Consider the following 12,629-nt stretch of genomic DNA (forward strand, 5'->3'; position numbering starts at 1 on the left):
TATGGAGCTTTACAGATGCTAAAGACACTTGAAATAAATCATCAGAATTGACACTTTATCTCATGAATCTTTTCTTTCCCAAGAACCTCAACAAGTGTGGAATCTTTGAAACCTTGCAACAGGTTACATATATATATATATTTTTTTTTACTACATGCACTGAATATAAATTTGAAAGTCAGGAATATAAATCCATTGATTCCCATTTATGCAGCGTGGAATCATGCATGTACCGAGCACCTTCCCCAGCACTGGGCACTTGGGTGATCACAGTAACAATGTTAACGAGAGTGGACACTTACTGAGCACTTCCTTTCTGCCAAGCATCATGCTCAGTGCTTTTCATGCCTTGTCACTGGGGATTCTCTAATGGCCTCATGAGACAGGTAGTGTCACCAGCTCCAGTTTACAGAAGAGAACACCGAGGCTTAGAGGCACCGAGCCACTTGCGCATGATTGTCAGCTAAGTGGCAGAGCTGGTACTTGAATCCAGATGTGTCTGCCCCAGAGACTGAAGCCCTGTGTTGCAGACTAGCATGTGACCTTGGAACTGTCACTTAATTTCTGAACTTTGTTATGTAATAATGGAATTCAACAGGACAATCTCTCTAGTTCCTTCCTGTTCTTAAGGTGAGAAACCCTCCAGCTCAGGAAACCAGTGGGCCATCTCCACTGCTCATCTCTGCAAAAGCAGGGGCCTTGCAGTGCATATGGGAGTGATGCTGAGTAACTGTAACCTGACGGAGGTTAGCTACACAGACTGGCAGGAACCTGGTCCAGTGGGAAAGGGAGCAGACAGGGGAATGGCCAGTCTGTTCTCTCCATCCACATGTGTTTAATTTCCCTATTTGAGGTGGGAGAGAGGAAACTGGGATGCTTTTCCCATCCATTCCCAACTCTGCTTGCATAACTTTTTCCATGATTATTTAACAACACTAGACCTTGAGAAATCAGGTATGAAGAGAGGTTGACAGGGAAAAAAAGAGGGACAGTTGGAAGCTGATCTGGACTAAAATGGTTTACACTTGATCCCTGGTGGGGCATGGGATTAATGTGTCCCCTTCAGTGAGTCACACTTCTCATTGGTTTTTTTCTGTCCTTCGACGACCACCAATTACTGTATGCAAGAGGCACTTCCAAGCCCTCCTTCGTGGTCAGCCAACCTTGCCAAATAATGAAATTAACAACAGCAAAACCAAAACCAAAAAACATGAGCACTTATTGAGATACACACTGTCCCCAGCTCCTTTAAGTATTATCTTATTTAATGCTAGCAACAATCATATCAAGTAGGTACTAGTATTATTCCCACTTAAGGAAGAGGAAACTGAGGCTTTGGGACATTTGGCCAGATTGTTTCAGGTTCCAGGTCTAATAAAAGGTGGAGCTGGGACTTGCATTTGGGTCTTCCGGCCCCACCCTGTGCTCTTATCCAGGTCCTGTTCCCCACCACCCTGGGTCTGACTGAGGTCTTCTTGTGCAGCCTGCCAGTGTTCAGCGCTTGGCTCCTACCCGACGCCCTGCAGCCCAGTGACTGGACAGTGTGAATGCCTGCCGGGGATTACAGGACAGCGGTGTGACAGGTGTCTCTCAGGAGCCTATGATTTCCCCCACTGCCAAGGTAAGGAAGACATCAGAATGTTGGGGGGGGGGGTGGAGATTCCTCTCTGAAGTGTCTGCAGCCAACCTCACAGAGCAGCCTGCAGACCCCCCACAAACCCCCCACTGATCACATTCATGTTTGACCTTAATCTGCCTGGTTCCTCCCCAATTTGAGTCCATTCTCTGAGGACTCCAAAAATGATTTATTCCTAAACTTAAAAAAAAAAAAAAAAAATTCCACATGTTTTAAATTTGTCTTTCTTGATTCCCATGTAAGTTCTATGTGTGGTGAAGATGACCTCTTTTAGCTAAGCCCAGTGTTTCTTTGCCCCTTTCCCAAGGCATCCTCGCTTCTCTTTGGATCCCGGCTGTGGCACTGATGTTGGCTGCTTTGTAATCCACCCCCCCCCGCCCCCCGCCCAGGGGTGCTCCAACAGACCCTCTTGTGGGCAGGCTGAGCAGGACCTTTGCTGGGTTTCTGCCCCTGTCTCCTTGCCCACCACTGGTCTCCTGGGGGACTGTGTCATCACACATCAGCATAGGAGTGAGGAACAGGGGACTGCGTGTGAACGAGTCTGTTTGGTTTGGAAAGAGTGAGATAAGGAGGAGACATTGCCATGAGTTGTCAGCACTCATCCCTCGGCTGATTTGAGAGATTGAGAGTCTGTCTGCATGCTCCTTGGCTAAGGTCATGGACATAAGATGCCCGCAGAATCGCACTATGCTCCAGGTGTGTGCAGCCTCTAGTGGAAGTAGCTCCTGACTGTGGCTTTCAGAGAACCCTTTCTCTGTTGGAAAGAGGTGTTTGTGAAAGGCTGAGTCAGGCTTTCCATTAGGAGAACATGGTTTTCTCAGACCCCTTCTGGCTCCTCATAGTGCTTGGAGCCTTGCATTCAGAGCCATCTGAAGATAGGGCCACAGCTCAAACTGGACCCCCAGAACCTTCGTCACCAGAATCCTCAAGAGACCAGCAGGCAGGGGGTGCTGCTTGCCTTTTGAGAAGGCCTGAAGGTCCCCATAGCGCAAGGCTGGCTGGGCCCGGGGCGGGGGCTGCTCACCGCAGGGCCAGGAGAGGAAGGGAGCGCTGTGGAAGGTGCTGTGGCAGGAGGCAGTGGGGCTGGACAGCCAATTTCTTCAGAGCTGGGTGGCAACGTTAATCAGCTTGGGGAGGAGGAGCCCCAGCTGGAAACCCACAAAGAGTGAGAAGATTGTGTTGACTGTTACAGAAGAAGGGGAGGGAACATCAAAAGAAGAGAGAGAGGGAGAGAGAGGTTATGAATATCATTAAGGAAGAAGCTGAAACAGACCAAGAGGAGACAATAAAGGGGGAAAAAAAATCTAAGGAACAACTTGTAAGAAAGCAAAATTATATTATGCATTTACTTAAATTATTAGATAAACCAGGCTCAGAGCAGGCTTACCCAACCTCTTCATTTCTAATGCTGTATAATAGTAATACTGAGCGATTGCAAAATCCCAATGTATTGAAGAGAGGTTATATTGGGCTTGTAATACTATAACTGACTAAGGCAGCAAACAAACTAATTTTAGAAATTATTGTAGTACAGGTGAGGAACAAGGGGATTGTAATATTTAGAGAATTAGGTCTTGGTTAACGAAAAAAATGTACTCACAAATTCTGGAACTTTTTCATTGGACAGTAAAAAAATCTCTTGGTACAATGTTGCCCTCTTCTGGACAATCCTAAAGATGCTCAAAATTCTAGTGCCTCTTTTCCCCCAGTCTCCTCCTGCATCATCAGTTAGAAATGAACTTTTATAAATTTTGGATATTAACCCTTGTTGGATGTATTATTGGCAGTATTGTCTCTCATTCGGTAGGTTGTAGTTTCATTTTGTTGATGGTTTCCGTTGCTGTGCAAAAACTTTTTAGTTTGGTGCAGTCCCATTTATTTATTTTTTCTTTTGTTTCTCTTACCCAAGGAGATATATCAGAAAAAATATTGCTAAGAGAAATTTTAGAGATTGTACTGCATATGTTTTCTTCTAGTTTTATGGTTTTGAGTCCTACGCTTAAGTCATTAGTTCATTTTGAGTTTATTCTTACATATGGTGTAAGAAAGTGGTCTAGTTTTGTTTGTTTATTTATTTGTTTATTTATTTATTTTTTGCATGTATCTGTCCACTTTTCCCAACACTATTTATTGAATAGTCTGTCTTTACCTCATGGTATGTTCTTGCCTCCTTTGTCAAATACTAGTTGACCATAAAGGCGAGGGTTTATTTCTGAGCTCTTTATTCTGTTTCATTGATCTATGTGTCTGTCTTCATGCCAGTACCATGTTGTTTTGATTACTATAGCCTTGTAGTATAGCTTAATATCATGCAGCATGATACCTTCAGCTTTGTTCTTCTTTATCATGATTGCTGTGGCTATTCGGGATCTTTTGGGCCCGTGTCCATTGCAGTGTTCTTTACAATAGCCAAGATATGGCAGCAACCCAAGTGCCCATCCATAGATGAGTGGATAAAGAAGTTTTGGCACCTATGTACAATGGAATATTATTCAGCCATAAAAAGAATGAAATCTTACCATTTGCGACAGTGTGGATGGACCTAGAGAGCATTACAAGTGAAATAAGTCAGTCAGAGAAAGACAAATACTAACATGATTTCACTTATATGTGGAATCTAAAGAACAATATAAATGAACAAGCAAAATTGAAACAGACTCATAGATACAGAGAACAGACTGATGGTTGCCAGAGGGACTGGGTGAAAAAGGTGAAGAGATTAAGAACTACAAGTTGTTAGTTACAGAACAGTCATGGGGATGTAAAGTACAGCATAGAGAATATAGTCAATGATATTATAATAACTATGTATGGTGCCAGGTGGGTACTGGAAATATTGGAGAGGAACACTTTGTAAATTATATGATTGTCTCACCACTATGCTGTATACCTGAAACTAATACAAAATAATATTGAATATAAACTGCGATGGAAAAATAAAATTTTAAAGAGAGATGAACTTTTAGTAGTAGTCAGGGACTAGAGTTGTTCAGTGGCAAAGGGGGTGACTTGGGAATTAAGACCATAAAGGGGTGTCTTTTTCTGAATTACATGCAATATCCTTGCTGGCCATGTATCAAAAAATATAAATGTAGATGCACTATTTTTAAAAACAATTAAAACTTTTAAAACTTGAAAACAAACAGAGACGAACAAACATTAAAACCCCAGACGTTGAACATATTTCTGAATTATACACAGGCTCCAGCAGTTCCTGTGACCTGGCCGGTACCCTCGACTCCAGTTTGGTAAGTGGAGAATTATAAAAGGATTGCAATTCTAACCATTATTCTGATACTTTTTAAAGACTAACACATTTGGGAGCTTCCTGAAATTAAAGTAAATTAAAATAAGGCCTGAGGCCAAATTGCTTAAAGAGGTCATTGCTTATTTTCAAAATGCATATGTGATATTGTGATTTTATTCAAAAACAAAAGAATAAGGTTTATTTAAACTTGAACTCTAGAGTCCTAGATTTTAACTGTTATTGTCAGTTACTCTCAGGATGTTGCTACCATAGAGCCCTGCACAGAAGCCTGACAATACATAATTAAAATTAAGAAAATCGAAGGCCAATTTCACATTAAATAAAGCTGTATGTGTACAAAGTAATTGTAATTTATTTGATATTACTCCAAGAAAATACTACAACATTCTGATTCGTTTTCTAAGCACTTTAGAAAATATCTGTCTTCTTAGCCCTGGGGGACAGTGGGAGAGGGGTTCTGCATCCTTCCTATGAGTCTCGATGATGTTTCAGCAAGGCATGATGCTTGCGTGTTACAAAACATTCAGATAAGCATACTTTTCTACTGATTCTCACATGTTAAGCGTTCAGATATTTTTCCATTTAAATTTATAGTCCAGGCTGTAACAGAGTCAACAATGACAGTATTATAAATCACAGTGATTTTAACATTTTTCTGTATTTTCTAATTTTGTTTTAACCAGAAATATGGATTAGGTATACAACAAATAAATGGGCAAAAAGACAGTAAATTAAGCAGACCGTTGAAATCAACCCAGTACTTTTATTCCCCTTGAATACAGTTAATATACTTTTCATGATCTAAATATATTTCTGTGACAAGCTTTGTTCAGAACACACGTTTGAAAACATGTCTTAATTCTGAGATGTCAGATCTTCGTTTGATTTTGTTTTGAAGGGGTTCTGCCAGTGCAAGCTTCACGTTGAAAGTCCTGCCTGCAACACCTGTAAGCCATTATATTGGAATCTGGCTAAAGAAAACCCCAAAGGATGTTCAGGTAAAGTTTCTTATACATAATAACTCACTACACTGCAGCTTCCTCATAATTTTCTCTACCTCAGTGACTACACCCACAAAAAAGCTATTTAATCAGTTCAGTTTGTCTGAAATTTTTTATAAATGTTTTGATGTTTTCCCCCCACATTTGGCAGAACTTCTGTCATTTTCAAAACCTCAGCAAGGGATTTATATCCTGTTTCCATATGTATTGTGGTGTTCGGGAAGGCAGCTACTTGATAAATGGTTTTTACTTTCTTGTTTTTACAACCCATTCTTTCTAACTTAGTATTATTTTCATTTTATGCTTAGACTGAAGTCAGGACAGGACTCAAAAACATCGAGCTAAAGGTGGCTACGTGGAGTGAATAACCTTAAATAGAGTATGTTTTCACGTAAGCACATCGGCAATGACCTTGACATTAGACTCATTTAAAAATCCCACGATGTTGCAGCTTTTGTTTAGAGTGCTCAGAAACTAGCCGTTATTCCTTGGAGGTGGATGGCGTTGATCTGGCTGTTCTGATGCAAGAAAGCAGCCCAAGTTTAGGCTTCAGCAGAGCAAGCTGGCTTCCGGGAAGTGAGTGCACGTGTAGGGCTGCTGGTGCGTCACGTTCCCAGAGCCGGGAAACTGTCCTTTGTGTAACCTTGGTCCAAGGACGCTCTCTTATCTTCACAGAATGCCAGTGCCATGTGGCGGGAACAGTGAGTGGAATTGGAGAGTGTGGGCAGGTAACGTGAGCTGATTTTTCATATGATACCAGTAGCAGCTGATTGCGGGGTTTCTGCAAGAGGGTGTTATATTAGGGCCTCTGTAATTGGCCTGCGTGTGGTCATCTTTTTGGACATTTTTAGATCCTGACTACACTGCTTCATATTACACAGTGAGCCAGTTTTAAATCTTGAAGCTTGGTGAATTCTGCAAGCTTAATCCAATTTTGTCACCTGGCTCATTGTTCTGCAGCAAGACGGTGACTGTCACTGCAAGTCCCATGTCGGTGGCGATTCCTGTGACACGTGCGAGGATGGATATTTTGCTTTGGAAAAGGGCAATTACTTTGGGTGTCAAGGTAACTACACCTGGTGGGTCCTGAGTAGAGCAAAAGTGTTGGTGGACAAGACGGCCAGGATAACCTTTATTCTGAATTCTTCATCTTCCTGCAGACTTTCCGATGGGAGGGGGCTAAAAATTCCCTCCACGAAACTTGCAGTTGAAACTAGTAATAACTGCAAATGGGGTTGCTTCCGCTTCTCTTCTACCAGCACACTGTGGGTTTAATTATAAAAAATATAATTGGGGTAGGGGGAGTCACTGTAAATAAAATCAAGGCTTAGTCATTTTAAAGATATAGTTTGTATTATCAAAAACGTTCACACCAGGTTTTTAGATGTTATATTGTTTTAAACAATAAAACTGTAGGAGCGGCTGTCCTATAAAGCTACTCTTGTATCTATCATGCCCCCTCTTCTTAGCACACACTGTTTACAATAGCACTATGTTGCTAAATCATTTTTAGTTCCCTTTACCTTGGACAACTCTGTGGGAGCTGGCCTCCAAGTCACCTCCAGTTTGCTAGTGGACTTTTGGGGGTCATGCCATCTCAGTTTGGGAGGTTCATACATATTTCAAACACCTGCCAGATAAAAGATAGGCAGGGGAAAGAAGGCCCAGCACTACGACCCTGGGTTTACCGATTTCCATTCCTAGAGGCAGGGAAAGCATCCACCGTGGAGATGCTTTGGTGGGCAAACGCTGCTGTTTGCTGACTTTCAGGGTGTCGATGTGACGTTGGTGGAGCTGTCACCCCCATATGCAGCGGGCCCTCTGGAGTATGTGAGTGCCGAGAACACGTCGAGGGGAAGGCGTGCCAGCGGTGAGTCTTCGGGAGGTTTCTCCCACACTGATGTTTGGAAGACTCTCTCAGAGTCCTGTCTGTGCTGACAGTCCTGGTGAGGAGACGAGCCATCCTCAGGACAGAGGGCAGAGGAAGCTGCACTGTCATTTGTGATCTGGACCTTTGTCCCTGAGCCCTATTAGAAGAGGAGGTAAAGTTGCCCATAAAAACTGTTCCACTTTGCAGGCTATGGAGCAGCCTCACTGGAGAGTTCCCACAGGTACAAAAAGTCAGGTGGCCGAGACTAGAGACTGGGCCTCAGGCTGTTTGAATTTAAAATGTCACACAAGCATCGGAATATTTTTGATCCTCTGTGATTTCCACTATCAAACTGGTGAAATGAATCCATTTATAGGCACATAGTTGAAGAGAAAAAAAGGTATAGAAAAGTCATTGTAATGATCAAAAGAATATATAAATGTAAGTGTATCTAATTTGTAAAGAGCATATAAATTGTTCAGCATTGTATCTATAGTAGTTAGCAACAGTTGCTGACACACAGATATTAATATCTGTGTAGTGAGTGGATATGAGTTTATAAGCGAGTGAATGAATGAACGAATCTAGAGAAATAACCTAATCTCACTTTGCTGAGTCGTTGGCGCCCGTTGAGAATGTTTTAAAGGGTTGTGCTAAAGGATTTTCTCATTCTACTGCTTCGAGCGAGTAGGTGTTGGGTATGTTTTATGTGAATGTTTACACGCGTGAAAGCAATCATTTAGAGAAAAAGCTGCAGGCCTCTGTCACTTGTCCTTGTGTAATGCACTCTGTCCATTTGCTGGGAGTTCTTTCAGTCGTAACTATTGGGGTTAAAGGATATTCATATTATCCAGGAACCCAACTTGTCGTATCCCTGTTTACCTTTTGTTTATCAAAGACCCGAAAACAACTACTATTTCCCGGGTTTGCATCACATGAAGCATGAGGTTGAAGATGGCACTGTACCTAGTGGAAGAAAACTTCGATTTGGATTTGATCCCCTGGAGTTTCCTGAGTTTAGCTGGAGAGGATATGCTCAGATGACCTCCCTGCAGGTACGCAGCCAGTGGGAAACAGCTGCACAGCAGAGTACCCCTATGCTTACTCGCGGCGCTCTCAGTGAGTCCCACGAAAGGTGAACTGTCCCCAAAACTGATTCTAGGGTTATTTTTCTCCTAGGGGGAAAAGGAGGGGGGATAAATGGGGCTCTGGGTAGGGTTGGATTTTTGTTTGTTTCATCCTCACTTGAGAATGTGTTTTTATTGATTTGAGAGAGAGAGAAACATCGCTCGGTTGTCTCCTGAATGTGCCCGGACCAGGGATCAAACCGCAGCCTACCTGAGCATGAGCCCTGACTGGGAATCGAACCTGCAACTTTCTGGTATATGAGACAATGCTCCAACCAACTGAGCCATCCGGCCAGGGCTAGGGTTGGATTTTGACTGATAAACATATACATCAATTTCACAGTTTCTTATTACTTTAATTTGGTCGCCAAATCAGAAAATGAGGGGATTAAAGAAAAATGGTACTTATCTCTGGAGACATTTTATAGGAAATTTTCCAAACAAGATTAGGCTATATTTTAACATGAGACACCTTTTTCCTTTAAGCCATTTGTGGAAAATAAAATAAGTTGACTTAAATAATTCCAATAAAGCTTGTGTTGCTATTTTATGACCAATGATATTTTTTTACTTTCTAAAACTCTAAATTACTATATAAATAGAACCTAAGATAAATGAGGAGTTTTAGTCAGTGCTATTTAATTTTTCTTTCCCACATTTCCCCTTTTCTTCAGTCTTCTCTACTGTATCCATCTCTCTTGGCTTTGTATTAGAATAATTAAGAAATTTACACTTTACCTTTAGAACTTAATACTTATAATGAAAAATTTCTGTATACTCACTGAGTATTTGTATTCTCAGAATTTCTCTTTGAGGCTAGTCTCTTCAAACTGTGTTTCTCAGTGGAGAAATTTAGAGTAAAAGAGGCAAACTGATGACTATGGCAACCCAATATATGTCCTTAGCAGATCCAGAACTATACTTGCTATTTCTATCTCATTTAGCCTTTAGAGAAACTTGACCATCAGCACCCACTGATTCTAGCACTGCTCTTGCGTGGACAAAAATCCCCATCCAGGCTGCCTTTCCCAAACCATCCTGAGGATCTTAAGCTGCCTCACTGTTTTCTCCTTCCCAGATACAGCAATTCAGTTTCTTTACTTCCCTGATCTTACCTCATTATTCAGGAAAAAGCAGTGCATTCCATTGAGTCATAACAGGATGTGAATGACTGAGAGCCCAATATATACCTTCCCAGAGGTATTTAGAGTTTGCAAGAATAGCTGGTTAACACTAAGGAATGACTGCCTAATGATGAATTCCCTGTAAGTATTTTTAGTCAGAGGACCTTGGTGGTGTTGCTCACATCACCACTAACTTTACTCTGCTCCTAATACATTTTTGCATTTTTATTTTCCAACTTGGAACTAATATTTAAAGATGAAGTGAGTCAAACTGAGAGGGCGAGCTGGAGTTCCTCAGAGTGGGCCAGCTGCAGCTCCTGATCCCAGAATAAGGGAGTCTATCGACCCAGTCTTTTATGTCACAGATATCTCCTTCAACAAACGTCCCTTCGTTTTAACCAAAGGAGCTGTGGGAGAAACCAAAACAACCACTGATCTGGAAATTTCCAAGTTTCGTGAACTTTCCTTGGGCCACAGCTGGATTTGAACACAGAGTCTGTAGTTCAGACTTAAAATACTCTGCTCTTTCCTTCAACACCATGGACTCAGCAGCACTTACGAACCACTGTGTGAGCACCAGGGGTTGGTGGACAGCAGGACAGCCCCACATACACCATCTAAAAAGCCCATACTCTCCTTGGATGGGGACTGAGATACATGTCGTATGACTTAGTAAGCATATTTTACTTACATCCAGCTTTCATCACTAATGTGTTTGGGGTCTATAGCCTTTCCTTAGCCACCACCAATTCCTGTGTCCATTCAGAGTTTTTTATATGTGAGGTGGACCCTGGAGTGTTCTCTCTATGGAGGGGGGGTGTTAAATAATATACTTTCCTTTCTTTCTGTTCCACCTTTTTATTTCTCCCAGCCAGTGGTGGTTGCTCTGTCTCTGTGGCTTTCCCTAACTAGTCCGTCTCTTTCTGCTGTCTGCCTGGTCACAAAAAGTTCGAAAGAGGATCTCAGTTGCCGAGGGAGTGCGTTTTCACTGTACCTTTCATTGTAAGTGATTTTAATTCATTGTTAGGCCTGCCTGTTTCCATCTCCCACAGAGTTAGTTCCTCGGTGCTTGTTGAGTGGGTATGAGTGCGTGTGAGTGTGTGTGTGCGTGTGTGTGCATGTGTGTGCGTGTGCGTGCGTGTAACTACAAGCCCAGTAGTGAAATGTGAATGAAGTCACTGTTTGGCTAGCATTTCTTTCAACCAGTTGTCTCTTCTATACTTTATGGCCTTTGGTATTTTTCAGAATGAAGTAAGGATCGTGCTGAATGTGGGGAAGTCAAGTCTCTCTTTGTTTCGTGTCATTTTGAGATACGTTAACCCTGGAACTGCAGCGGTAGCTGGCCATGTAACTATTTATCCATCCTGGGCTGAGGCAGGTAGGTGCATTTTCGAGCCTCTTTTTTGATGAAAAAACAATGAACTAGTGAAATGTTTTCCCCAGTTTTCACAAAGTCGCCCCCTTAGAAATCGTTATGCCTGGTGCGTGGTCTGATTAGGACAATGCCCTTGGTACCCTGTCCTGTGCTACCTCTTCCATTTCTAAACATTCTGCTAAATTTAGCTATTAAATTTATCATTAACTGTTCATTTAAAAATCAGGGTAACAACCTGTGTACCTTGGCTGAACTCCAGGGGTTATGAGGTCACCACAGGGTGAAGCTCGTTTATAACTCATTCACTGTAAAGTGGTGTTATTTGAGAGACCTTGGCTTCCTGACTTAAATTCTCCCATTGTTTCAGACAAAGCAAATAGTTCAAGGAGAACTGGGTGAGGATAGGAATTTTAAGATGAGTACTGTAAAGCAGGAAGCCCTCAAGAGCTCCAGAGAGGAGCAGGCCGGCCTCATTCAGGGGGAGGATTCCTGAGGGCTGAGGGGAAGTGCAGTCAGAACGCGGATCTCACTGTGGTCTGGAGCTGAGAGGAGGCCTGGAGTCTGTACTGCAAGCAGTTAGGGCTCCTGCCAGTCCTGGGAACCTAATTCAGACAGAAGTCTAGGTGTCTGTGTATGGCGTCCACAGCAGAGTCGGACCTGGGGGAAGAAATGGTGTTTCCACTTTGCATCAGCCAAGTTCGTGAGGCTGGAGCTTGATGAACTAGTAAGGGATAGGAGGAACTAGCAGGCTCGCATTAACATTTCCAGAGGACTTGGCATCCATTCCCCCACAAGATAAGAACTTGTGGGCTGAGGAGGCTTGAGGAGGAAACAGCGCTGAGAGGTGTGGTAAATTGCCTAAGTACTCGGCCGGCCTTTGTAGACAAGTCTCAGTCTTCAGATCCCAAACTTTTTAATAGGCCCCGGCCCCGCCGCTTCCTACATGACAATCCCACCCAGTAGCGATTTGCCCTCTGTGTACTCGGACAGTTGGAATACATTTTGGTTTGTTTTCTCCTGGGACACCATTCCTAAGCCCCCATATCTGAGTCAGGAGCCCCGGTTGTGTATTCCCGAGGTAACCCACCCTCCTCCCCGACGCCACTGGCCACGCGGAACAGCATGCTCCTGTTCTCTGGCCTGTAACTGCTCCCCTCCCATATGCCCGCTGTGGGGACGCAAAGGCAATGCTGGCCGTGCTCGCTGCCTCATTTCTAGAACCTGGTTC

At 42.8% G+C, this 12,629-nt stretch overlaps 1 protein-coding gene across 1 annotated transcript in view; it reads left to right on the forward strand.

The window, feature by feature from the left end:
* The window catches only part of LAMA3 (laminin subunit alpha 3), a 186,157-nt gene that overhangs the window by 64,595 nt on the left and 108,933 nt on the right, over nucleotides 1-12,629 (forward strand). Inside the window, exons 13-20 of the mRNA XM_087819001.1 lie at nucleotides 1,484-1,621; nucleotides 4,838-4,884; nucleotides 5,803-5,902; nucleotides 6,581-6,633; nucleotides 6,866-6,971; nucleotides 7,676-7,775; nucleotides 8,674-8,830; nucleotides 11,272-11,404. Of these exons, the coding sequence (XP_087675127.1) occupies nucleotides 1,484-1,621; nucleotides 4,838-4,884; nucleotides 5,803-5,902; nucleotides 6,581-6,633; nucleotides 6,866-6,971; nucleotides 7,676-7,775; nucleotides 8,674-8,830; nucleotides 11,272-11,404 (834 nt within the window). The remainder of the gene's footprint in view (nucleotides 1-1,483; nucleotides 1,622-4,837; nucleotides 4,885-5,802; nucleotides 5,903-6,580; nucleotides 6,634-6,865; nucleotides 6,972-7,675; nucleotides 7,776-8,673; nucleotides 8,831-11,271; nucleotides 11,405-12,629) is intronic.

This window comes from Miniopterus natalensis, chromosome 7 (genome assembly GCF_054644295.1).
Source record: "Miniopterus natalensis isolate mMinNat1 chromosome 7, mMinNat1.hap1, whole genome shotgun sequence".
NCBI classification, from domain to species: Eukaryota; Metazoa; Chordata; class Mammalia; order Chiroptera; family Miniopteridae; genus Miniopterus; species Miniopterus natalensis.